The sequence below is a fragment of the Trichosurus vulpecula genome, chromosome 3 (genome assembly GCF_011100635.1).
Source record: "Trichosurus vulpecula isolate mTriVul1 chromosome 3, mTriVul1.pri, whole genome shotgun sequence".
In the NCBI taxonomy this organism is placed as follows: Eukaryota; Metazoa; Chordata; class Mammalia; order Diprotodontia; family Phalangeridae; genus Trichosurus; species Trichosurus vulpecula.
This window is the reverse complement of record NC_050575.1, coordinates 351,364,938-351,392,046: the sequence shown is the minus strand read 5'-3', so window position 1 is coordinate 351,392,046 and position 27,109 is coordinate 351,364,938. Positions and strand designations below refer to the sequence as shown.

Here is a 27,109-nt window from a genome sequence, read left to right as displayed (position 1 = left end):
TTGCAGCACTGGAACCAAAGCCTTATGCAGACATCTAAAAAACACAGTATGATGCTTGAAGATTTCCCAAGTGCCTTCCTCACAACAACCCTGTGAGATAGATAGTACATATATCATTCTCCCCATTTTAGTGACATGGAAACTGAAGTTTTGAGGGGCCAGCTGATCCAGCTGTGGTCACCCAACTAATAAGTGCCTAAGGCAGGATGAGAACCCAGGTCTCCTAACTCCAGCTTCAGCACTCTTTTCACTGGGCTGCAGTATCTACTAGGGCAAAAACCCTTTGATACCATCAACTTGTTAGGATGTGATCTAATGAGAGGAAGTTCATTTTGCTCTTAAATAACTTATGTGGACAGATATATCAGGAAACAATTAAAAGAAAAATCCATCTGGACAATAAAGGAATATAATATTCAAAATTCAATAGAGCTATAATATACAGCGAGTATTATAATAAGAACAAAATGTAACTAGTAAATTGAGACAGATGCTGACGAGTCAGAAATGATCCCTGTTTGCTTATAGCCTCATTCAACAGCTTAAAATTTTTAGCAAAATCTCTTTAGTATGCATTGAGCCATTCTTGCATGCGGTATATATTTCTGGGATACTCCTGACAATGATGTAAAAAAAAACTGTACACCATCAGGAAATAGAAATGCTTTTTTTCCACTAACCAGAATACTATAAATTCCAAACATTTTTTCTGAGTACAAGCATTGAAACACATTTGGAAAATAAGACCTTTAATTATTTAAATAATATGTGCTTTTTGAAATCTGTAGTTATTCAAGGCAAAGAGGATAAAGTCTAAATAATGTCCTAAAATCTTCCTCTCATCATTCTAAGAGTCACTATGACTTTTCCTCCTTAAGTTCCATCCTATTTCTTTCTTAATAAATGAAACATTCTCCTCCTCAGTTGGACAGGATTACAATTACCCGACAAAGCTGATGACAATCTTCTAGAGATCACCCGGCAAGAAGCTCTTGTGGAGGACTTGATGGTTTCTTCAATCAGTGGATGTGTAGCAAGCAGTGGCAGAAGGAGAGCAGCGACACATCAATTTAGGAATTCAGTGGAGAGGCTCCTACTATATCTAGCAGATCTAAACTTGAGCTCATGGTAACATTGCACAAAGCTATGGTAGATGAAAGTTATGGGTAGTGCCAATAGAACAATTCCACTCACTACACAAACTCCTCCAAGGATTCTTCCAGGCACTGTGATAGGATACATATCGCCATAGCCAACCGTAGTCATAGAGATAATCACCCACCAGCAGGCAGCAGGGATGCTGGCATAATCTTTGTTGGATGTTTCCAGGTCCAGCCCATGTTCAAGAAGCTGAGAAAGTGCACTAAAGATTGCCATGGCAACACAAATAAAGACAAGTAACATAACCATTTCTCTATAACAACGTTTAAGAGTCAAACCAAGTGTCTGAAGGCCAATGAAATGACGGGCAAGCTTAATTACCCAAAAAATCCTCATCATTCTAAGTACTCTCAAGGTGACTCCGGCTCTCTGAAGTTGAGAGTTCTCTCCTGTAAAGACTGTCATTAAAACTGAGATGTAATAGGGAGTGATTGCCAGTAAATCAATGATGTTCAGGGGTCTCTTGACAAACTCACACTTGTTTTTGGAGACGATGAACCTCACAATGCACTCTGCAGTGAACCACCCTATACAGATGGCTTCAATTATCCTGTCAAGAGAACAAAAAAAAAGAATTGATAATTTTATTTTTAAGCATTTTAATAGCACTTAGATTTTTTCCAAATAGTACAATATTGACATTAATTCATCTACTTTTCCAGAGAACATGAAGAACAGAGACAACACTAACCTTATCAGATCCACCACGATTTAATAACTGACAAAACAAAGAGTACAAATGTGAACTCATTAAGTGTGACTAAGTCCTTATCTATTTACAAAATTTAATGTTTCCACTAACGTTAATTAGATGCTAATACCATAATTTCTGAAAAGCAAGATCTTATTTAACAATATGTAATTAACTTGGAGCTATCAACAATATATAAACAATATAATACATTAGGCTCTATTTTTGCATGTAGCTAGTCTAAGCTTCACATAAAGCTATATTTTTCCTAAACTACAATTTATTATAAAACAAATTAAAATTTTTTCAAATTGAAATCACTGATTTTTCTATTCTTCATTTCTCATCCGATGCCACCTTGGGTTGCATTTAGAGAGGCACAAGTCCCAGTAATGAAGTGATAGTCCCTCTGTACTCTGACCTGATCAAACAACATTTGTGCTCAGGTCTGAGAGCCACAGAATAAGAATGACATTGAAGGCTGGAGAGCATCCAGAGGGCAGCAAACAGGAGAGTGAAGGGCTTCACATAATATAATGATTAGTCGAAGGAACTAAGAACGTTCAGTCTATAGAAGAGAAAACTCAAGGAGGGCATCATAGCTGAGGACATCAATTATCTGAAGGGCTATCATTGGTTTTTTTTTGGCCCCAGAGGAATGGGTAGAAGTTGCAAAGGGGCAAATTTAGTCTTGATAGTAGGAAAAACTCCCCCAAATTAGGCGTATCCAAATGTAGTACAGGCTGCCTTTAGGAGGCAGAGGCTCTGCCTCATTGGAGGTCTTTAAGTAGAGGCTGGATGATCATTTGTCAGGCATGTGCTACTGGGGATTCCTTTTTAGGTATAACATGGCCCCTGAGATCCCTTCTGCCTCTAAAAATTCTAGGATTCTCTGACCTACTGATCATCATTGACTAAGATTCCTTCTATCAGAAATATAATGAGGAAGAGATTTAGAACCAAAGAAAAGTGAAATGATAAAAGTCACCAGAAATCTAAGCCAATAAATAGTATTAAAAATCATTATCTTATGGTTGTTTTTTGGTTTAGTTTGGTTCTTCAAGTCTGGGCTGGTAAACCCAGCTAGTTAAAGCATGAATTTTTGTTGTTCAGTTGTTTCAGTCATGTCCAACTCTTCACGACCCCATTTTGCGGTATTCTTGGCAAAGATACTAGAGCAGTTTGCCATTTCCTTCTCCAACTCATTTTTACAGATAAGGAAGCTGAGGCAAACAGGGTTAAATGACTTGCCCAGGGACAGAGAGCTAATAAGTATCTGAGACTGAATTTGAACTAACGAAGATGAGTCTTCCTGATTCCAGATTCAGCACTCTACCTACTGTGCCACCTATCTGCCTAAAAGCATGGGTTTAACTATGCCTAATGAAGCTGCAGGTCCATATGACCTAGTTACCTCTAAACGATGAATTCCTCGTGCTACACAATCATCCCACAAATACATGCCATTTGTTGTAGGCCTAACCCATCCTTTTGACTTGGAAAAAAAGCCCTCACATCCCATGTCTTTATGATGATGGCTTCATGGTATGGCTTCTGCCTGTGGAAGCAGTCATTAAAGAACACTGTTTTGGGGTGACCCTGAAAGATAGCTCCTCCTTCAGATCCTGACCAACGAAAGGCCAGAGAGTCAGACTCAGTATTTGAGGTCCTCACCTACTTGCACAGGCCACGGACTGCGGTGAAGACACTTCTTACCACAAAAGAATTTGAAGCCTAGGCAATCATGGTGATGTGAGCCCATAACTATAAGGATATAGCCTTCAACCTAATGAAACCCTCAGCCAGAAGAAAAAGTGTCCTGCCACTAACAATTTCTCCAATGCATAGCCTGCATCGCCCCCATCACCTTGCAAATTACTAGCAAAGAAAATATAAAAGGGGCAGCAGCAGTGGAGAAATTGGGGATGACACCAGCTATGCTTGTCCACCTGCCAGATTCCACCCTCACCAGACTATGGAGACTATGAATAAAAATGTGACCATTTGGGGCTCTGTGCCCTGTAAGGCTCCTATAATGAGAAATTCATGAAACCTGAAGAATAGCAAGCTGTCTTCTTCCTAACATAAGGTTCTAACAAAAATAACACTGAGTCACTGTTTCTCCATGGTGAATGTAATGGAGGGGGGAGGGGCGTAAGGGGAAGGAGGTGCCACTAAGTCAGGAATCATGGAATCCCATATGAAGTGCTTCTAAATACAAAGCTTTGGGCCAGTTCTTTCTCCTCTCTCCTGCGTACCTAGTATAGGGCACATGTACTGGTGTTCAACAACATGGTGTTGTTGGATTTGCATATCTCACAACATAAAATACCATGCTGCTTCAACAGCTAAAAAAATAGCATCGTGGAGAGGGGAGTGAACTGGGGGGGCAGAAGCCTGGGTTCTAGTGCTCATTCTCACCCTGACTCTGTAACCTGGAGCACATTATTCCCCCGCTAAGGAAGTAAAAGGAGAGACTTTGAACAGATGATCACTGAAGTCTCTTCCAGCTCAAAGATTCTATGAAATGAATTGAATTCAACAGGGATGTTTGTGAAAGAGCAAGTGCCAGGACATTTTTTGCTTAATTATCTCTCCCAGCAGCCAAAATGGTAATGAGAGTAGAAAGACTGTGAAAGAAGGAAATGCAGATGATGCAAAATTGCTAAATGAGGGGATCTCATAGGGGGAAGATAATGTTAGGAAGAAGTCCTTTAGGTGCTTCTGATAATAAAGTTCAAGGCAGTAATGACTTTATCTAGAATTGCATGCTATAGGAGATCCCATTAGAGTAAAATAGTAGAGTATTACTTTTACCTAGATATATGCTAAGATGGGGGCAGCTAAGTGGTGCAGTGAGTAGAGCACTGGCCCTGGAGTCAGGAGGACCTGACACACCTACTAGCTATGTGACCTTGGGTAAGTCACTTAGCCCCAATTGCCCTGCCTTCCCCCCTCCAAAAAAAATATGCTAAGATGAGTAAGATTAACTCTGAAAAAGCACCTTATTGAAACTCCAAGCACTATACGGGGTGTCCCAAAGTTTTATTGCAGTTTTAAGCTACTAAAGCTTAAAACTGTAGTAAGAATTTTAGGACACTGTGTGTAATACAGGATTCATGACAATACTTTGCCAGTAAGTTCAAAACATCATTAAACCTGCAAGAATTACATCTGGCTGGAATATCTGGTACTGGACCCATGCACAGTATTCAACAACACTCAACCTCTCTTGACAGCCCACGACTTTTAGTATTCTTCTTCCCTTTACCTAAAAGATCCAAGCACTATATCCACCTGTGGAAAATATACCCACTATTGGTCCTTAGATCAAATAGAAAAAGAAATAAAAAGAGATGTTGGATAAATAAATATATTTTGGTTTTGTTGGTATTTTTTTTAAACAACCTGAGGCACATGGAAAACTTATTACTTTCATGGCTTATAGAAAATTTCAATTACACTAGCTCCAAAACCAGAAAATTAAAAAATAAAGATATTGATTCTGTTTGCTTCAATTTCCTAGAGAAGGGCCAGCAATGTAAAACAATTTGTCACAACAAGGATGTTTAAAGCTCTACCCAGAAATTAACTGATGACCTTACCAACCATAGAGACATGGAGGTCAAGTTCAGCAATCTTCTTATAAGAGTATGTGTGAAAGGAAAGGGTGTTAAGTAAGATGGGTGTTAAGTAAGATGTGTTACATAGCAAGAGTAAGGGAAAACAGATGGGCAGCTGAAGTATTATACTGGAATTCATTAAATATTAAAAGACCCAGAGGAAGCTCTCCAATGTGTTGGGTAACTCTATCAAGGATTTACAGAAGGAGATGAACAAGAATCACGTGACAAGAAAGCATGGATGCACTGGAAGATGCACGGGTAGAGGGAGACCTTAGTCCAATGAGGTCACGAATTCATCAAAGTATTTAATATTTGAAAATACTAATGTTTTATTTAATAACAATATTAACTGTGATAATATTCACTGCATATCTTCTAATCTCCCAGTTCCCAAAGTGCCTGACTGATAGCAAGCACTTAATAAATGCTTGTTAACTTGACTTACCATGACATATAATCAGGCACTTCCACATTTGCTTCATCATTACAAAGGTCCATCATTACAAATACAACTCTTCATTGACTCTATTCAAGTGAAGATCAAGGAAGCCTCATAGCATAGAGAACAAGAGGTAGATGGAGTTTCCCTCTGCCCTCTGGGACTGGCCCAGGCCTTCATCAGGGTGGTTACTCCCTGTACTCACTCCCTTCTCAGAAGTATTTCTGAGGGCTACAGAGCCTCTGGAACCAGCAAAGAATCTAAGATGGGGTAGGGGGCACGGTGGAGCGAAAGGTCTATGGCACCAAAAAATGGTTGAAAATTATGCCACCCAGCAATGTAGAACTTTTAAAAACTGGCAGGAACCTGAAAATAAGTGTTTTGCTATAACTATATGTCACATCATGGAGAACCCAATTAAAATACAAAATTATTGTGTAGGACCAAGATTTAAAATCCCAGCTCTTCTACTTACAAGCTATGTAAAGTTTAAGAAGTTACAACCTATCTCAGCCTCAGTTTCCTCATTGATAGAATGAAGGTGCCAGATTGAAATATAGTTTCTTCTAGCTCTAAATCCTGTGATAAGCTGAAAAATGGAAAGATCTAAATAGGATAAGGTTTAATACAATGCAACTGAGAAGAGGGAAAATTAAACTGAATAAATGTAAAATGACACAGGACTGAAAAGGATCTTGGGGTCAGAGTGGGCCACAAAGTAAATGGAAGAACTCGATTCAGCTTCAGGCTCTACTGTTTATTACCTCTGTGACATTTAGTAAATCATTTAATCTCTCTGATCCTGTTTCTCCATCTGTAAAATGGAAGTGTATAAATCCTATGGTCCTACATGTATCATATTTACTGCTATAATTAAAAAACAAGTATAATATTATCTGTGATAAAAAGAGGCAGAATGGCATAATGTATAGAGAACCAGCCTCAAAGTCCAGTAGATCTGGTTCAGGTCCCACCTCTGACACCTACTGGCTTGAGGACCCTGTGTTAATCACTTAACCTCTCAGAGCTATAAGTTAGATGAAATCTGTTTGGAAATTACTTGTCTGGTCTGAGCCTGAGAGGGAGGAGGATTTCATTTTTCCAGCACTGTTTGAAGAGAGAATATGAAAGGGCCGCAGGTTTTGCCCATCTGTACTTAGAAGTGTAAGGGCAACTCTCCAAGCACATAAGTTAGAGAGAAAGTGCAGACCTGCATTAGCACGGAGAGTTTTCTCACCCACAAGTTCCCTATGCCAATGAAATCACAGGTCTGGTCCCCATCCTGTCTCATATCATAGTTTGTAAGTAAGGGTGTAGAATGTGGAAACCACAGGATGCTATTCTCAACATCTGTCAGACTAGTTTGGGAACGCTAAAATAACCTTCAAATATGGATGTAACCATTCTTTAAAAACACAAATGAACACTGAGACACTGACAATTGTTAATCTTTGGATGAGTGGACCATATATAAAATAGAATGGAAGGTGCTAAAAGTGAAACAGAAGTACCTTAGACTATATGTTAGAAGAACCCCCTGATTATAAGGCTTGTGAATCCGCTGTATCGTGCTTGGTGACAAAAGGCGACAGAGTTCCCTCCCATTGTTATTTTAAATAAACAAACAGATCTGCCTTTCCAGTGGGTGGTTTAAATGCTGTTTTTCTTAGAGGCAGGGAAATAGATTGAATGGGCAATTAAGGTCGTTTTTGGTCCTATGAGTCTAAGAATTCATGAAATACAAATCATTTAGTCTATCACTTAGATTATCTTTAAAATGCAGTAGACATTTAAGATTCAAATTTATAGCATTTGGCAGAGGCCCTCAGAGCTTCGTGTTCCTTTGAAACACAGAGAAATGTACAAACGATATGCAGTTATAAATAATCGAGATATTTAGCAGATTATTTACATTTCCTTTCCAAAACAAAAGTCACATTTTCTTCATTTTGGATTATCTAACATCGGTCGAGCTCCCATTCCTCTCAACACAAAGACACTAGCTAGGCACACATCTGAGTGCAGAGGGGCAAGGGAGGGTCCTATAACCCCAACTTTTCTTACTCTCCTCTCAAACAATGCTTAGCTAGAAGAATACAGTCAGTAGCCAGCATGTACTGAACAGGATAGTTATAGTATTGCACTGTAAAAGAGGGGAAAGCTAAATCCTCCTTACTCCTAAATTTCATCCTCTAACTACACAGGTAATTTCCAAACAGATTTCTAACTCGTTGTGACCATAAAGTAATGACACTGGTTTCTATAAACCACACAAAGTAATTAGTCTTCTCTTGGAAGGCCTATGCCCCTAAGATTCTATTTCCCTATCTATAGAGAGACTCTAACAGATTAACTCTGTAATACCTCTGAAAAAAGCTGTTTCCTCTAAAAAAGCCATATGTTTACTGCTCAACTCTCTGATCTTTCACAAAATAAATTTAGGGAAATGGCAGAGATAGCTTCCTTTACCAGAACAAAGTAAAATTATATTTACTTATTTGTGAAGAGAGACAGAGAAATAGAGCATTTATTAAGCTCTTACTAAGTGCCAGGCTCTGTGCCAAGTGCTAGAAATAATAAATTCAAACAAACAAGACTCACTACCCTCAAGGAGATGGTGATTCATAGTGTAAATTGCAGGATGGGGAAGACAATGAAATATCCTAAATCCTAGGACTGAGAGCAATTCGTAGGTACCAAGCCTAGCTTCTCAATTGAGAGCAAGGGGGTTAACTTCCAGTCAATGCCAGGTCCTAATTCCCTTAGGGCAGGGTCCCACACGATCCGGAAAGCTCTGAAGTGATCCGCTTTCCTTCTGAATTAAGAAGTCTGTTTTCTTTGCTTTTTTCCCTCCCATTTAACACCAAGTCAGGGACTTGCTGAGAACTAAGCAAGTTGTCATCTTTGGTAAACTTTGTAATATGTTCCTTATTTGTTGAATCTGCACAACTTTGCATTTCAGCATGGTTGTGATTTTCACCTGTACATGGGGGACTGTACCAGATCCTCATACACACACATTGAGACCTTTTCCTGTATGGCACTGGGGAAGCAAGTGGAAAGGACAATGATTATGTCTCCCGAGAAACCCCAGAGGGCTGACCGTTCTGGACTGCGGATGTGGACAATGCATTCAAAACGTACCACTGCCTATTTGCCAATGACAGCAATTTTTTCATAGGGGTTTGGAGGGGGCAAGTGTAATGCCCAGCTTGCTCAGTGATGCAACTTCTCCATTTGGAAGCTAGTAAGAAGCTTGTCAAAAAGAGGTAAAATTAGCCTGTTCTTAAGGAGCCTATCCTAGTATGACAAACATGTAACTAAATAGATACAAATAAGATACATATGGAATAGCTAGAAAGTAACCTTTTGAGGGGAAGGTTTCCACACCTAGTGAGAGTGTGAACCTAAAGTGGCCTCTAGAAAGTAAGTGAAAGCAGCAATTATTAAGTGCTTACAGTTTGCAAAGCACTATGATAAGCCCTGGGGATATTAATAGAAAAGAAGGACAATCCTTGTTTCAAAGAGCTCACATTCTAATGGGGGAAGACAACACATGGAAGGCTTCATTTCCAAGTCAGATGGAAAGAATCTCACAATTCTTAGGGCACAGTACCAATGTAAATGGTAATGTCCCTTCTTCATTGTTATTTCCACTGATAAAATCCTATCAGTTTCTGATGTTGAAGTATTTCACAGTGCCAAAAGCTTTGGTGGAAAAATTTTCTTTTCTTTTTTGGAGAGGGAAATGACTTGCCCAAGGTCACACAGCTAGTAAGTGTGCAAAGTGTCTGAGGTCACACTTGAACTCAGGTCCTCCTGGCTCCAGGGCCAGTACTCTACTCACTGCACCACCTAACTGCCCCGAGGTGATAAGAATTTTCTTGGTGGCATTTGCGCCGAGTCTCAAAGGAAATCAGAAAGAAATTCTAAGAAATGAAGAACGGGAGAAACTCCCAGGCACAGGCATGAGCCAGTACAAAGGCATCCTTTCATCTCTACCTTTTCTTAGCACTCTGCACCCAGGACCATCTCCAGTTGTCCTGATCTACATCTCGCCACTGAACCCAGATAGCTCTGGAGGAGAAAGTGAGGCTGGTGACTTTTCACAGCCCTCCCTCACTTAAATCCAATTCATCTACATGTCATGGAATCATCTTCCTGATGTCATGGTCCTTTTCAAGAACAAAGGACAACAACAACAGCAATTTATTGCACTGCTTTCTCCTGCCTATCTATCTAACCGCTTTTTCTCAGTGTCCCTTGTGGGTTCTTCACCCATGACACGCCCTCTAATCGGGTTACTCTCTTGTCCTGGGCCCCTCTTCCCTTTTTGCTCTGACGTGGTGATGTCTTCAGCCCCTATGAGTTGAATTATCATTTCTATGCATATAATCCCCAAATCAATATATCCAGATTTAATCTCTTCAGTATTTCATCTCCAGGGGCTTCTTTGACATCTCAAATTGACTTTAACATGTCAAACTCAAATGTCTAAACTCATTATCCTTCTTCCCAAATTCTTCCCCATCCCAAACTTCCCTATTACTGTTGAGAGTACCACCATCTTTCCAGTCATCCAGGCTCAGAATCCGAGTGCCATCACTCCCACTTAAGTTACATCAGGTGCCTACCACAAGCCAGGTACTCTCTCTGCTGGGGAGAGTCATTTCTACTTTCACAACATCTCTCACATTTGTTCCCTTCTCTTGCATCATAAATCCCCCTTATTTTAGGCCCTCATCATCTCTTGCCTACATTGCTAAAATAGACTTTCAAAAAATTATTGATACATTTTATTTTCACTTCACTTAAATTCCTCCACTCCCCTTTGTACAAAGCAGTCCCCCAGAACAAAGACTTTTCTGAAAGAAAAAAGAGAAGAGAAAGAAAAAAATCAACAAAATTCATCGATACAATGAAAAACTGTGTCAACATGCACAATATTCTACACTGGATGAATCCCCACCAATGCAAAGGAGTAAGGTAGAGGTGTCTTCGCGTATCTTTTCTTTGGGGATAAGCTTGTTCTTTGTAATTTTTGCGGCATTCATTTTCTATTGACCTATGATTCTTCTTTGCATTTATATTGTCGCAGTCATTGTGTATATTGTTTTCTTGATACTGCTTCCTTAACTTTGTATTGGTTCATGTAAGTCTTTCCATGATTCTATGTCTTCATCATTTTTGTCGTTTCTTACAGTGTGGTAATATTTCCATCACATTCATGTACCACGATTGTTTTAGTCATTTTCTAAATGATGGGTGTAGAGGGGGAGAAGAAACCCAGGGATGCAGGGATCTCAGACCAAAGTTCCCAGGGTGAGGCCTCCTGGAATGAATTCACATACACAAACATTCTTTAAGTCAAGGAGGCAAAGATTTATTATGCTTTATGTAAATAAAGCGGGCAAGAGTTCTTAGGGAACCTGCAACCAACCATAAAGAGGTGCAGGGGGAATCTTTATAGAAGCTAATAGGGGATTAAAGGGGGGGGATATGTCAGTTAGGTGTTTGGGGGTGGGATTAGGGAGTGGTGGAGGTGTGCAGGCATATTACCCAGAATTCCCTAGGAAATAGCCCACAGCAGGGGTTACTGGGGGGGAGGTGGGGTGTGGTTTCTACTTTGAAATGTCACTAAGTTCACTATGTTCGGTTGGGGCTAAAGAGAATAGTTTCTTATCTAGTGTCTTGTTAGACAAAATACTATCTCTAAGATACATGTTAGAAAGGTCAGTGAATAGTAAATATGGTTATGACTCAGTGTACTAAGGAAGAAGCGGAGATAAGCTGGGGCAGGCTGCCCTTTAGTTAGAGAGAGACGGCCTGAGAGAGAATATGTTTTGAGAACTGTATGTGTTTTGGAATTGGGGTTCAGGCAAAGGCACCCAAGCAGAGGCTGTTAGAATTTAGGGTCCAAGCACAAGCACCTCATCATTCCCCCCTTAAATAGATGGGACCCAAAATCTCCTGTGTTACTATTTTTTGCTATCACCAAAAGTGCTGCTATACATATTTTGGTGTATTCACAGGTTTTCTTTCTATCAATGACCTCCTTAAGTTACATTCCTAGCAGTGGAATCTCTAGGTCAAAGGGTATAAGTACTTTTCTTTGTGTAATTTCAAAAAGCTTTCTAGAGCAGTTATATTAATTTACAATTCCACTAACAATGCATTAGTATGCCCATCTTTCCACAATCCCTCCAACAGTAACTGTTCTGATCTTTTGTTATCTTTGTAAATTTATTGGGTGTTAGGTCAAACTTCAGGATTATTTTGATTTTTCTCTTATTTTTAATAACTTCAAACATTCTTTTATATGGCCCTACTCCAGTCCACCCTCCACTCAATTAACAAGGTGATTTTTTTAAAGGAACAAGTCTGACCATGTCACATTCTCCCCCAGCTCCAGTGGTTCCCTAACACCTCCAGGATCAAATATAAAACCCTTTGTTCGGATTTCTTCATAATGTAATCCCTTCCTATCTTTCCAGCCTTCTTCCCGCCCTCCTTTTTTTGAGGCAATCAGGGTTAAATGACTTGCCTAGGGTCTCACAGCTAGTAAGTGTGTGAGGCTGGATTGACCTCAGGTCCTCCTAACTTCAGGGCCAGTGCTCTATCCACCATATCACCTAGCTACCCCTCTTCCCAGCCTTCTTACACTTTATTTCCGTTCCTCTATTCTATGATCCAATTACACTGGCCTACTTGTAGCTAGTTCCTCAAACAGGGCAATTCATCTCCTATCTCTGTGCCTTTGCTCAGGTGGGTCCCCATGTCTGGGATGCCCTGCCCCTTAAACTCCACTTTTTAGTTTCCCCGAATTCATTCGGGTGTGACTCAAGCCCCACCATCTCCAAGAAGGTGGAACATGAAAATCCTCCCAAAGCTTTACTTTATTGAGGGCAGGATTTGGACTTCCAGTTCATTCCACTTTCCATCTGCAGTTCTGCTTGATTTCAACTCCAACTCCCCCTGTCCACCCTGCTCCCAAACTGCCAGCTTCCTTTTGAGTGAGGTCTTTCCCCTATGAGATAGTAAACTCCTAGATAGCAAGGATTATCTGGTTCTTATTTGTATCTCTAGCTTGTTTACGGAATTGTGTTTAAGCCTTTTCCAGTCCCACCTTTCCCCACCCCCCTAGATGCTGATAATACCTTCCCTTTTCAGATGATCTTCATTTTTTGTGTATGCTTCTTCTATGTACCAAGTTACTTGCAAGTAGTCTTCCCCATTAGGATATAAGCTCCTTGGGAGGAGGGACTGTTCTGTTTTGTTTTGTTTTGTTTTGTTTGCTTTTCTTTATGGTGCACTTAGCACCATGTTTGGCACATAGTACTTTATATATGCTTTTTTACTAACCACAATAATTTAAATAAAAATAATGCAAAATGCTTAATAATAATAGCTAACATTTATATCGCACTGTGGTAAGTGCACTAAAATTATTACCTCATTTGATCTTCACAATGACCCTGGGAGGTAGGTGCAAAAAAAAATTCAAATGCCAACTAGTTATTGTCATGGTCAAGAAACATGGAAGCATCTACTCTATAGGAGTACACAATGAAGGGAGGACAGGTACAGTATAGCACATACGCTGTTGAGCATAACCAAGTGATACAGTGGCTAAACTCATTTGGTGGTAGAAGGCAGTATATTCAGGAGTGACTATGATGTAACAACAGAAAGCATTGAGAAAACTTCTAGCAGAGAATGTATGTATGCTTTGGGACCCTGCTCAAATAAAATACTTCTCAGAAATAATATTATTTATTATACCATTATATAATATATAAGCCATGGCAAAGTTACTCAACAAGGATATTTAACTACTCAATTGCTGTGATTTGGAAGAAAAATTTCAAGACCCTAATAATAACACCATGGGCTCTGATGATCATATAAAGTCGGAGCTGTGAGGAACCTTAGACATCACCTAATGCAATGATCTCATTTTAAAGATGATTAAATGGAAGTTCAAAGGGGCTGAGGTATTTGATGAATACAAACCAGGCTGTTTTTTTTTTTAAGTGTCTTTTTTCTTTCTCTGCCTATCCTCTCTGATGACAAGAAAAGAAAATGGGAAATTTCAAAATCTTTAATCTGAGATTTCAATCACAGCCTAGCTCTACTCTAATTGATAAATGTTTTGAAAATGGAAACATTTCTGTACAAAGCACAGTAACCAATGGTGTAGGTTACCTTGAAGAACACATTAATGCCTAGAAATAAGATCCTTCATTAGTTCCATAGGCCAAACAGTGAGGGAGTCAGCTTCATCACCCAAATAAATATTAATTCCATGAATTTTCCTGCAATTTCAGAAGCTACAAGGAGCTATGCATGAAGCACACCAAGGTGATCGCTATATAGGCATAATGGAGAACCAAATAATTACTCAGTGAATTTGATCAATATAGACAACTAATATGTATCATTTTATTTCCTCAATAACAAATTTATGGGCCTGAATTATTTAAAGAATGGCATTAGCTCTCCTCTTGATTTTACATATGTAGCTATAATAAGAGACCAAGGCTACACACAATAACTCACTACATAATAAATGCAATTTATTCAATCCTGACCTCTCCAGATTACTATAGATCAAATTCCCTATAAAACTGCGCTCTCTACTTTCCTTTGGCTATTGTGAAAAATTAATTAGGAGCCCAAGGTTTTCTATGCTATACATCAAGTATAGTGTCTTTAACCAGTTAACCAGAAAATATGAGGCTAAGTATACATTCTGAAAGAAAGCACTGAGAATGACTAGGCTTACACCTGGACAGAACCAAGCTAATGAAACCCTTTGGTTCACCAAAGTAAATCTCTCCAATAGCAAAAACATCAAGGAAACCAGAAATAAGGCAGTCTTAACTCATTGAGGAAACAGGACCCACTTTTGAGTCAGAACAGCCTTGGTGCCATGTCTATATGTCAGCTTCAATTATCAGAATATTTCCGAAAACATGACTGTTTGTCCCTAAGAAAAAAACAACCATAACTTAAGTCAGTTTTCCATGACAACAAAGTAAATGATCTATTGAACTAAAACCTAGCCCTAGATTATTGAAAACAAATCTCTGAGAACTACAGTACATTTTCTCTTATAAAGAAAAGTTTAACTATTTATAATATTAATTATTAAATTAGCTATCTAATAATAATAGCTAATATTTACATGGCACTTTAAGGCTTTAAGGAATATTACAAGTATTATGACATTTAATTCTCACAATAACCCTGCTGAGGTAGGTACTATTCTCATTCCCATTTTGCAATGAAGAAACTGAGATACAGAGTTTAAATGACTTACCCAAGGTCACACAGCTAGCAAATATTTGACTCCAGATATGAAATTAGATTTAAACAACTACTACTTGTTAGTAAGGAGAGTCCCAAGCTTTAAGAAAAATTTCAGTTGTAGTTGAATTATAGTTGTAATTGTAAATAACAAATATTTATACAAATGGTTTCAACATTTTAAACAGAGAGGAAATTACCCCACAACAGAAAAATTCCTTAAATTGTGTTATTATCCTGCTAAAATGTGAATATAGAAGAAAAGCTTAAAAATGAAATTATAATATTTCTTAAATTATCAAAGACATGCTAAATCTTCTATTAAAGAAAGCCTTGTTAGGTTTTAAACACAGAGGAACAAAGTTTTGTTTTTAGCAGCTTTGTCAAAAGGCTTATCAGGCACGTAGGAACTGAAAAAATTTGGAGACAGAAAGAACCTTAAAACAATATAATGGAAAGATTACGGATTTATAATAAGGGAGACCTGGATTCCAATACTGATTCATCCACTTGCCAACTATATGATTCTGGGGAAATTGCTCAATATTTCTGAGTCTCAGTTTCTTTGTCTGTAAAATGGAGATAATATTTGTACTACCTACCTTGAGGGTAGCTGTAAGAATAACATGAGATAATGTAGGTAAAGCACTTTGAAAAAGAGGAGATAGGACTGGCCCATTGTCACAAAGCTAATTGCAAGCAGGAGAGAGACAAAAAACACATTACTTAATTTCTACTCCAGTGTTCTTTCCATCACATTTTATGCATTAAAACATTTCTCCAAAGGGTATATTTTTATTCAAAACACACTACCACATGCATGATTTTCTCTAATGATATTAATGACCTCAGCTATATACCAATGCAAAGAGTACATTAATAAAGAGTACACAGAGCCATAAATACCCTGTCACCAGTACCACTGAGATGCAACTCATTACTTTACTATAGTAATAGAAGGTTAAACCTTGTCCAAAAGGAATAAGTTAGATAATCCCTTTCTAGGACATTTCCATCTATATATCTCATGGTCATCTCAGCATGTCCAACACAGAAGTCACTATCTTCCCCCCTAATTACACCTCTCTTCCTAAGTTTGCCATTTCTGTGGAAGGCATCTGTTGTTCTATCATTCCACCACTCCTGACACCTTATACAATCTCACCAGGACCTCCTGGTGAGATCCTACCATCTCTCAAGTATTCTCCTAAGTCATCACCTCTGTTCTAACTTTATTTTCATGCCTTCCCAATCTTGACCATCTGGTAAACCAGTTCAAATTATTGTTATCCTCTATACTCAAATTCCTTTGCCCCCTTGTCCTATCCACATGCACACCTTGGCAAACTACTCTGCCACTGATCCTACCATCCACCTCTTTACTTTCTACTTCAGTGCTGCTTAATGAAGCTGGAGGAAATTATACAACTGAGGCCAATGGGTCCACTACAAGATTATATTGTGTCAAGGCAATTCTTTTACTTCCTATGCAACCCTTCAGGTTCTCATCTATTGTGTAGAGTGCTGCCATACAGACATCAGACCCTATAAATGGTCAATTCTGTCCCAGAATTCACTAGTTTGGTGATGGGATTTTTTGGCCTTGTAATTTGTGGGAAAGAGAAGCAGGAATATCTTCTATCTTGCAAACTTTACAAGAGGAAGAATGAAGAACAAGGTTAAAGAGATATCTTTGGATGCCACTATAGCACATTCTCTGAGGAGATGATCCAAAATCCCACTATTACTGACTGACTAGTTGGGTCCTGTAGTAGCAAGCACCCTAGCACACCAAGGATGGCCTGCTAGCACAGGTTCTTTGATCGGCTTTTATAAAGTAAAGACAACTTCAAGGGGGTTAACAATCCTACTTTAATTAAATCATGTAGACTTTATCTAACCTTCTCACAAGGGTTGCTAAGCACCAACTCCTATAGCATTCCCTAATCACCCTTCTCACAAGGGATGGCGGGGGGGAGGGGGCAACTCCCCCTACTTCCTGATGGGGCCAATCAAGACAGGAACAACTTATACATTCTCCTAAATCCTCTTGAGCCTCAATGGGGGCCAGTTGAGGCAGACACAGATTCCCTCCAAGCCTTGATGGGGGCCAATCAAGGCACACACAGCACCCCAACTTGTGCATTTCAACCCTAAAGGTTCCCTACTCACTGACCAGTGCCCACCTGCTTTATACTTACAATCCACCCCTCCAGTGTCTTGACCTTTACAATCTAAACAGGTGATACCTGGCCCTTACAATCTACACAGGTAGTGGTGGAAATGTTTTGAACCATAGGGTTCATGTCTAACACCTGGGAACAAGAGATTGTTATGGCCATGGATCCTTGGAAAACCAAACTCCTTACACCTACAGGTCCCCAGAGCAAGACTACTACATTCCCCTTAGGATTCTAGAATTAACCCGAGGGGTTGGGAAGGTATCTTTCTAATGCTATATAGCTCACAAGCCCCCACCAGTGTGTTTCTATGTTTACAGTTGATATCCATTAACCAGTCAGTCTAAAATAGCTTTTAGAAAGGGGTATTTTCTAATGTTGTAGAGTAAAAATAGTTGGTGTAATACACCCCTAAAAAGTCTTACAGAGTCCAGGGGAAAGTGAGTTTAGTCTTAAAGATCACATATGGCAATGGGGTAAATCAGTTCCCAGAAGTCATTTTACTGAAGTCCTCTAGATCCCTGCTTTGGGCACGGTGTAGCTTTTCTGGGGGACTCTTTGCATAGCATTGAGTCTGTATCTCATCTTCATTTCTACATTGTGCTCCCAACTTTCCAGACTTTTAAATGCCCTTATCAGCAGCCTTCTTGCCCTGCTTAAAGTCCTCTACTCTGAAGAGTGAGTATCTACTCAGGACTACTATTTCATGAAGTGCCCAGGCCACCCATGCTCATTTCCTTTAGCTCTACTTCTAACTCTCCAAACTTTTCCATCTCTTTCACTACGACTTTGCCCCCATTCAGGGATCCTTTTCCCTCCCCTTTTCAGCTTCCTTTTATGTTATCTTTAGAATACAAGCTCCTTGAGGGTAATGACTATATTTTTTATTTGTATTTATAGTGCTTAACACAGTGCCTTGCATAGAGTTAAGTGCTTAATGAATGATCTGTCTATCCACCTTGGCTCCTGAAGCAAACACTTCAGCCAGTTGCTCTAGGTACATTGCTAGAATGGGAATGGGAATATGGGAAATCCTCTAAAATTCACAGAGTTCTCCTTCAGTTAAGGTGAGGGAAAAAACTGAGTCTGAGACTGAAGTCTAGAACTCTGTTTCTCCACTTCTTCCCCCTCCCCTCATTGATTTTGATACCTTACTCACATAGTTTATTTCCTGACTGCCCCCCTTCACATTCAAGGTATGTCCACGTCTGATAAATACAAAAAAAAAAAGTTTGCATAAATGCTGATATCTTTGTATGATTAATGCATATGTGTGTGTGTGTGTGTGTGTGTGTGTGTGTGTAGTGATATAGGAATTTGTTTTTACCCTTTAAAGTGACAGGAGATATTAATCTTCTTTCAGTGAGAGCTAAAGTTCCTGGAGTAGGGCAGACATGGATTCTATTTGGATTTCCCATAAGCAAGAGCATTTTACCCATAAACCCTGACCAAATGCAAGTTTCCCATAAATATGAAAATATAAAAGTGTAAGGGTCAGGTATTGACGGAGTAAATTAATCAAGTTGACTCACTCAATTTGTAATAAGATGTCTATTCCTTAACAAGGTAGCAATAAGTCTCAGCTAACCAATCAATCAAAGACTTGAAAGTCTGTGAAGACTTTACTGTGTGAAAAGTCCTGAAAAAGTGAACTAGAATTAAATTGACAGGAAGACCATTCAGATGGGGTAAGGAAACTTCAGCATATCCTGTGAGTCTTCTATAAAATAGGAAACCAGTACAAAATGAGGTGCTAGGGATTTGAAGTCCAGAGAGATTTTGAGGATCTGGCAGTGAGAGGGGAGGACTGGGAACAGAACTTGGCCTGAAAGAACCAGTAGCCCAGGGGCAACCATCAAAAGCAGAAAGAAAAAAATAGGACTAATCTGTGGCAGAAAAGGGAGATCCTGAGGAGGACTATAAACCCTGCAGGCATCTCAGAGCATAAAACTCAGGCTGACACAACCAGTTGTATCACCCTCCTTAAGGTCTGAGGAAAATTCTATGAAAAGTCTGCTCTTCCCCCAACTTTTCCCAATGCCTCTCTATAAACAAACACAGTCATATGCTATGCTGCTTCTCTACCCAACCATTTCCAGTAACCTGAATTTTGCCTCAACCACTGAGAATTTTGCCCCAATCACAGGATTAACTAGAAATAGATACTGACTGCACCTTTTGTTGATACTATCTGGAAGACACTGTGTTTCATTCGTTCTTTTCATGTCTCGGTTGCTTAATTTAAATATATTTGTTCTAATTTACTGATTCCCTCCCCCCACCTCCCCACCCCTATGTTGGCATTTAAAATCTTTTTTTAATTTCTTGTCTCTTTCATATTTTGTTTTGTTTCCAATGAGATTTTCCCCAGGAGCACAAATTGAGGATTTTTTCAGCACAGGAACTATTCTCTGCCACTCCATCCCCCACCCCCAAGAGAATAACCATAGGGAGCTTGAATTTGCCCAATGTCAGACACATGAACAAGTAACAGAATCAGGAAAGGGAAGCAGACTCATAGAGAGTCTTGGAGGAATAGCCCTTGAATTTGTGCAAGGTCCATAGGCCACACAGGCTCAAGTTACAAAGCAAACATGTGTGTGATAACTGAAGATAGAGTACAGTGGGGATGAGATTCCAAGGGAAGCGCATTTTTCAATTTCACTATTCAGCATAGAGATGAAAAGCTTTATAACTTTATGGAATGAGTAGATTCTTTGTTACAGAGAGGAGGAGAAAAAGAAGAGAAGGCCCAAGGAAACCAACATTGTCTGACTGCTACAGATATGTAGGGGTATGCATGATACATAAACCTGCACTGCACTTAGCCCTCATTGACCCTGAGACACATCTGCATGGCCACAGCTACCAGAGTACAGACAACCACTAACTGTGATGAAGATAAGGAGTGCCTTGGCAAAGAAGGACTTAACTTTGGCTGGCCTAGTACCATCTTCTCATACATGGGCCACAGACACAAGGGCATTGAGCCACACTGCAAATAGGGAATCAAAGGCAGAAGTCTACAGAGGTTCAGATAAGATATGGAAGAGTGGAGAAAACTAGTCTCCTAGGAAAGTAAGGAAAAAGAGAATAGCAGCCATAATGGCCTGATACAAGAACACTACCAGTGAAACACAATTAGTGAAGCAGTACTATCTTTTGCTATTATTGTGGTCTAGAAGGGAACACAATTGATGCCTTAACCCAAGAGAAAAATCCAGAGCTACTGGGGGAAGGATTGACTTCTAAGTATTGAGAAAAGAAGGTAGGACCAGAGAAGGAAGTCACCTCATACCCTAAGAATAGGGACAATCACCCCATCAACCAATTTCTTATGAGGCTATTCCATTTAGACTCTTAGGACCTTTCACAGAAATTAAAATGAAGACTGAGGATATGGACTGCACTTCTCTCCTGGACAGTGGATCACAAATGTCTATTAAATTCCAATCATAATGTATGAGACATCTGAGGAAAGCACCTTTATAGTCTATGACAGGACCTAGATTTGGAGGACTGTGATAAAGACTACCCACAGCTGAGACATATCAAGATTAGCTTTAAGTTTCCCAAGAAAGGCAGCTTCCTTGTCTTTCTTGAGGTAGCAAGGTGGCACAGTGGAGAGCACACTGGGACTGAAGTTTACTAGCTGTATGACCCTAGATAAATTATTCAATTTCTATCTGCCTCAGTTTCCTCAACTATAAAATAGGGATAACAGCACCTATCTCACAGGGTTGTTGTAAGGATCAAATGAGATAATATTTGGAAAAGGCTTAGCACAGTGCTTGGCACATAGCAGGTACTATGTAGTTAGGATAATGATGATGATAACCCATACCATCAACCAGCTCAAGTATAGGACCAAACAGGTCCTCAGATTACAAAAGAGTTCAGGGGTGGGGAACCTGTGGTCTTGAGGCCACATGTGGCCCTCTAGGTTCTCAATTGCAGCCCTTTGACTGAATTCAAACATGACATTCCATTTATGACTAGACAAATTTACCAGTGGGCCAAAAGAAATAGTTTCTTGTCCTTTGTAGGCAAGAGACAACACTAGGGCTTGCCCATGTAAAGTCTGCCTTGCATATAATTGCAGGCTTATTGATATACGTAAGAATTACTGTATGTTTATGTTTATGTTTTCTTATTTTATGTTTATTTGCTAATACACTTCTGTTATGTTTGTAGTTTAGCAACATCTGTCTCAGCTATTCACAATTTTGCTCATTGTTTATTTGCATATATGCTAATGATTATACTCAGGTTGGCTTTTTACAAGCCTATTGATTTTTTATACTGAGCTAGTTTTGTCTTTTCTGCTTTATTATCAGTTGCTTGTGCACTATAGAAATGCATGTAGTCTTAGGACATGCATATTCTATGTCCTGAAGGTAATTTATACATTTCAGCACTGAAGCACCCTCCCAGATAATGCCCTCCATGAGCTATATCTATTGCATGCATAGTTAAGGTAATTTGCTTTAAATACTATGGGGAAGATTACTTGAACCTCTGAGATAATGCCTTTGTTATTTTAAAGTGGTGTTGTGCTTTATAACACTTTTGCTACACAATCACAAATGGCAAATACACCATGGCTTACTTCTCAAAGGGACTTTAAAATTTCTGATCCTAGGGAGGAATGAAAGCCTTTGGTTCTGGGGCTGCTAGAAGCATTGACATAGAAACTTTTCACTAACTTGTGACTTTTTTTTAAATTAGCTTTGGGGGGGTGGAGCCAAGATGGCAGCTGGAAAGCAGGGACTTGCCTAGGGCTCTCCTCCAGGACCCTCCAAACACTGGTAAAAAATGGCTCTGAATAAATTCTAGAACTGCAGAACCACCAAATAGCAGAGGGAAGCAGGGCTCCAGCCCAGGACAGCCTGGATGGTTGCTGGGTAAGGTCTATTGTGCATGGAGCTAGGAGCAGAGCTGAGCAGAGCCCAGTGTGGGCTGCCCCCAGACCAACCAGACCTGGAGCTGGGCACAACAGGCCCTAGCACCCTGAATCAGTGAGGTGTGGCAGTTACCAGACTTCTCAACCCACAAACACCAAAGACAACAGAGAAGGTTAGTGGGAAAAGCTGCAGGGACAGGGTGAAAGGAGTTTGCGGTTTGGACACTGCCCCAGTGGGAGGAATTAAGTGGTGGATCTGAGCAGGATTGCAGAGCTTGCTTAAGATCTGAGTCCAGTCTGGGTTGATGGTTCTTGGGGGAGGAGGAGCACTGGTATGGCAAAGCTTGCTGTGTAGAAATAGCTCTGAAAGCAACAACACAACCCCTCAAGCTTGGAACAAAGCACTCTCTACAAGCAGTCATACCCCGATGAAAAACTCAAGGGTCAAATAGTTGGCTGGGAACATGGCCAGGCAGTGAAAATGCACCCAGATTCAGTCTCAGACTTTGGAATCTTTCTTTGGTGACAAAGAAGACCAAAACATACAGCCAGAAGAAGTCAACAAAGTCAAAGAGCCTATGTCAAAAGCCTCCAAGAAAAACATGAACTGGTCTCAGGCCATGGAAGAGCTCAAAAAGAATTTGGAAAAGCAAGTTAGAGAAGTAGAGGAAAAATTGGGAAGGGAAATGAGAGTGATGCAGGAAAACCATGAAAAACAAGTCAACGACTTGCTAAAGGAGACCCAAAAAAATACTGAAGAAAACAACACCTTAAAAAATAGACTAACTCAAATGGCAAAAGAGCTCCAAAAAGCCAATGAGGAGAAAAATGCCTTGAAAGGCAGAATTAGCTAAATGGAAAAGGAGGTCCAAAAGACCAGGGAAGAAAGTACTACCTTAAAAATTAGATTGGAGTGAGTAGAAGCTAGTGAGTTGATGAGAAATCAAGATATTATCAAACAGAACCAAAGGAATGAAAAAGTAGAAGACAACATGAAATATCTCATTGGAAAAACCATTGACCTGGAGAATAGATCCAGGAGAGATAATTTAAAAATTACTGGACTACCTGAAAGCCATGATCAAAAAAAGAGCCTAGATATCATCTTTCAAGAAATTATCAAGGAGAACTGCCCTGATATTCTAAAGCCAGAGGGTAAAATAGAAATTGAAAAAATCCACCAATCGCCTCCTGAAAAAGATCCCCAAGAGAAAACTCCTGGGAATATTGTCGCCAAATTCCAGAGCTCCCAGATCAAGGAGAAAATACTGCAAGCAGCCAGAAAGAAACAATTTGAGTATTGTGGAAACACAATCAGAATAACACAAGATCTAGCAGCTTCTACATTAAGGGATCAAAGGGCTTGGAATATGATATTCCAGAGATCAATGGAGCTAGGATTAAAACCAAGAATCATCACACGCATGTGTATATATATATATATATATATATATATATAGACAGAAGGCACAGGATGAGTTGAATATAAAGGGATGATATCTAAAAAAATAAAATCAAATTAAGAGATGAGAGAGAAATATATTGAGAGAGGGAGAAAGGGAGAGATAGAATGGGGTAAATTATCTCATGTAAAAGTGGCAAGAAAAAGCAGTTCTGTTGGGAGGGAAGAGGGGGCAGGTGAGGGGGAATGAGTGAATCTTGCTCTCATCAGATTTGACCTGAGGAGGGAATAACATACACACTCAACTGGGTATCTTACTCCACAGGAAAGAAGGAGGAAGGAGATAAAAAAGGGGGGATGATAGAAGGGAGGACAGATGGGGGGAGGAGGAAATCAAAAGCAAATACTTTTGAAAAGGGACAGGGTCAAGGGAGAAAATTGGATAAAGGGGGATAGGATAGGAAGGAGCAAAATATAGTTAGTCTTTCACAACATGAGTATTGTGGAAGGGTTTTGCATAATGATACACATGTGGCCTATATTGAATTGCTTGCCTTCTTAGGGAGGGTGGGTGGGGAGGGAAGAGGGGAGAGAATTTGGAACTCAAAGTTTTAAAAGAAGATGTTCAAAAAAAAGGTTTTTGCATGCAACTAGGAAATGAGATATACAGGCAATGGGGCATAAACATCTATCTTGCCCTACAAGAAAGTAAGGGAAAAGTGGATGGGGGGGAGTGGGGTGACAGAAGGGAGGGCTGATTGGAGAATGGGGCAATCAGAATATATGCCATCTTGGAGTGGGGGGAGGGTAGAAATGGGGAGAAAATTTGTAATTCAAACTCCTGTGAAAATTAATGCTGAAAACTAAAAATATTAAATAAATAAATAGTGATTTTAAAAAATAAAAAAATAAAGTGGAAAAAAAATAAAATTAGCTTTAGGAATTTAGGAAAAGAAAAGCTGGAAGATCTTCCATCTTATACACCATGCAAAAGAGACTGAAGGGCACGGTTCATACACATCTGATCCCTGTATGCCAGCTTTATTCCTCATCTTCCTCTGGAACTTTGATGGGTTTCTCTTGTAACATGGTATTAGTTGAAACTGATGGGATGATCACTTCTCACTCTACTTCCTGCTCAGTTAGGGGAAGAAGACACAGAAGGAGAAACAGATCGAGGTTTGTCCTTCTTGGCTGCTAGTCAAAAGCAAATATGCTTACTAAAAATGCTTACTTCTTGACTGTACCTCCTTTTGCATTCTATATATGTCTACAGGAGTGTCAAATAAAAAAAATTCAGACTGCAGCCTATATCCTTGTTTATGTGATTAATGTCACTGTAGATATTAGTCTGGGAAGAGGTTTTGATTCTTTAAGGCAGGAATTATTAACTCAGGGAACATGGGAGTATGTGGATACATATGGGGGGGGCTATAATCTTGGATGAGAAAAAGTTACATCTTTATTTTCACCAATTCTAACTGAAACTTATTTCTTTCAATTAGGAATTTTTCAAAAATAAAAACCTTATTTTTTTATTAAAACAATTTTTTCAACATTCACTTTTATAAGATTTTGAGTTCCATAACATTTTTTCTCCCTCCCTCCCTCCACTCCCCCTTCCCCAAGACAGCAAGCAATCTGTTACAGGCTATACATGTACAATCATATTAAACATATTTCTGCATTAGTCATGTTGTGAAAGAAGAATCAGAACAAAAAGGAAAAACCATAAGAAATAAAAAAGAGAGAAAATAGTATGCTTCAATCTGCATTCAGACTCCAGTTCTTTCTATGGATGTGGATGTGGAGTCTTTTGGAATTATCTTAGATCATTGCATTGCTGAGAAGAGCTAAGTCCAGCAAAGTTGTTCATTGTACAATGTTGCTGTTGCTATGAACAATGTTTTCCTGGTTCTGCTCACTTCACTCAACATCAGTTCATCTAAGTCTTTCTAGGTTTTTCTGAAATCTGCCTACTCATCATTTCTTATAGCGCGATAGTGTTTCATTACATTCACATACTACAACTTGTTCAGTCATTCTCCAATTGATGGGCATCCCCTCAATTTCCAATTCTTTGCCACTACAAAAAGAACTGCTATATTTTTATACATGTGGGTCTTTTTCCCCATTTTTATGATCTCTTTGGGATACAGACCTAGTAGTGCTATTGCTGGATCAAAGGGTATGCACAGTTTTATAGCCCTCTGGGCATAGTTCCAATTGCTCTCCAGAATGGTGAAAATCTTATTCTGAGAAGGAAGATTGTGAATTCACCAGGCTGTCAAAGGGGTCCATGACACAAAATGGTGTTAAAAATTCCTACTTTAAGGGGATAGGATGCATTGTCCTGTTTCTGTAAAAGATGAGGCTCCAGGGGATAAATAGACATAGATTATATCTGGATTTCCAAATTAATCCTCAGCTGGTAGGCCACCTCTCACTGTCTTACTAGGCTTCCAGATCAAGATACCTTGGCCCTACTCTCAGCCAGTGAAGGGAGATCAGGACAAACAATGCCTTCTGCCACATTAGCCTTCTAGACTGAGTGGAGAGAATAACATAGCCAGGCTCTGCTCATGGCTGGTGACAGACAGGGCAGGATAAACCAACTGACAAAACATTTTCACCCTCATCACTAGACTTCTGAATAGGGCACACTACCTCCTACCTCCTCACTAGGTTTACAGATGCCTTAAGGACATTAGTACCGCCAAGTGTGCCCCAAATTGTGCCTAGACAAAATGTGCTAAGAATAATGATTTTTTGATAGTCAATAATTTAACATGATTGTTAGTACTCTAAAGAGCTCACATTGAGAAAAACCTCAAAGATTTGTGGATTAACAGGAGCCTCACATGTCTATATCATGAATATTTTCTTAAAAAAAAAAAAAGAACTGGAAGATTGGAAAAGTTGACCAAAAAAAAGAAAATGACAAATGCTGGAAGGACCACAGGAAAACAGGTACATTAAAGCACATTTGATGGAACTGTAAACTGGTCCAGCCATTCTGGAAAACTGTCTGGAAAGTACTATGCCCTCAAACTTATTAAACTGTGCATTTCCTTTGACCCAAGGATACCACTATTGGTTCTATACCCCAAAGAGATGAAAGAAGAAAAGGGGCAGCTAGGTTGCGCAGTGAGTAGAGCACTGGCCCTGGAGTCAGGAAGACCTGAGTTCAAATCTGGCCTCAGACATTTAACATTCTTACTAGCTGCATGACCTTAGGCAAGTCACTTAACACCAATTGCCCTGCCTTACCCCTATAAAAAAAAGAAGAAGAAGAAGAAAAGGACTCATATGTACAGAAATATTTATAGGAACTCTTTTTGTAGTTAAGAACTGGAAACTGAGGGAATGCCCACCAATTGGGACATAACTGAATAATT

At 39.5% G+C, this 27,109-nt stretch overlaps 1 protein-coding gene across 2 annotated transcripts in view; it reads right to left on the bottom strand.

Moving 5' to 3' along the window:
• Window positions 1–1,065: 1,065 nt before the first annotated feature.
• KCNG3 (potassium voltage-gated channel modifier subfamily G member 3) overlaps window positions 1,066–27,109 on the bottom strand; it is a 43,522-nt gene continuing 17,478 nt past the window's right edge. For both annotated transcript variants that reach the window (XM_036752390.1, XM_036752391.1), the window contains exon 2: window positions 1,066–1,711. In XM_036752390.1, the coding sequence (XP_036608285.1) occupies window positions 1,066–1,711 (646 nt within the window). The remainder of the gene's footprint in view (window positions 1,712–27,109) is intronic.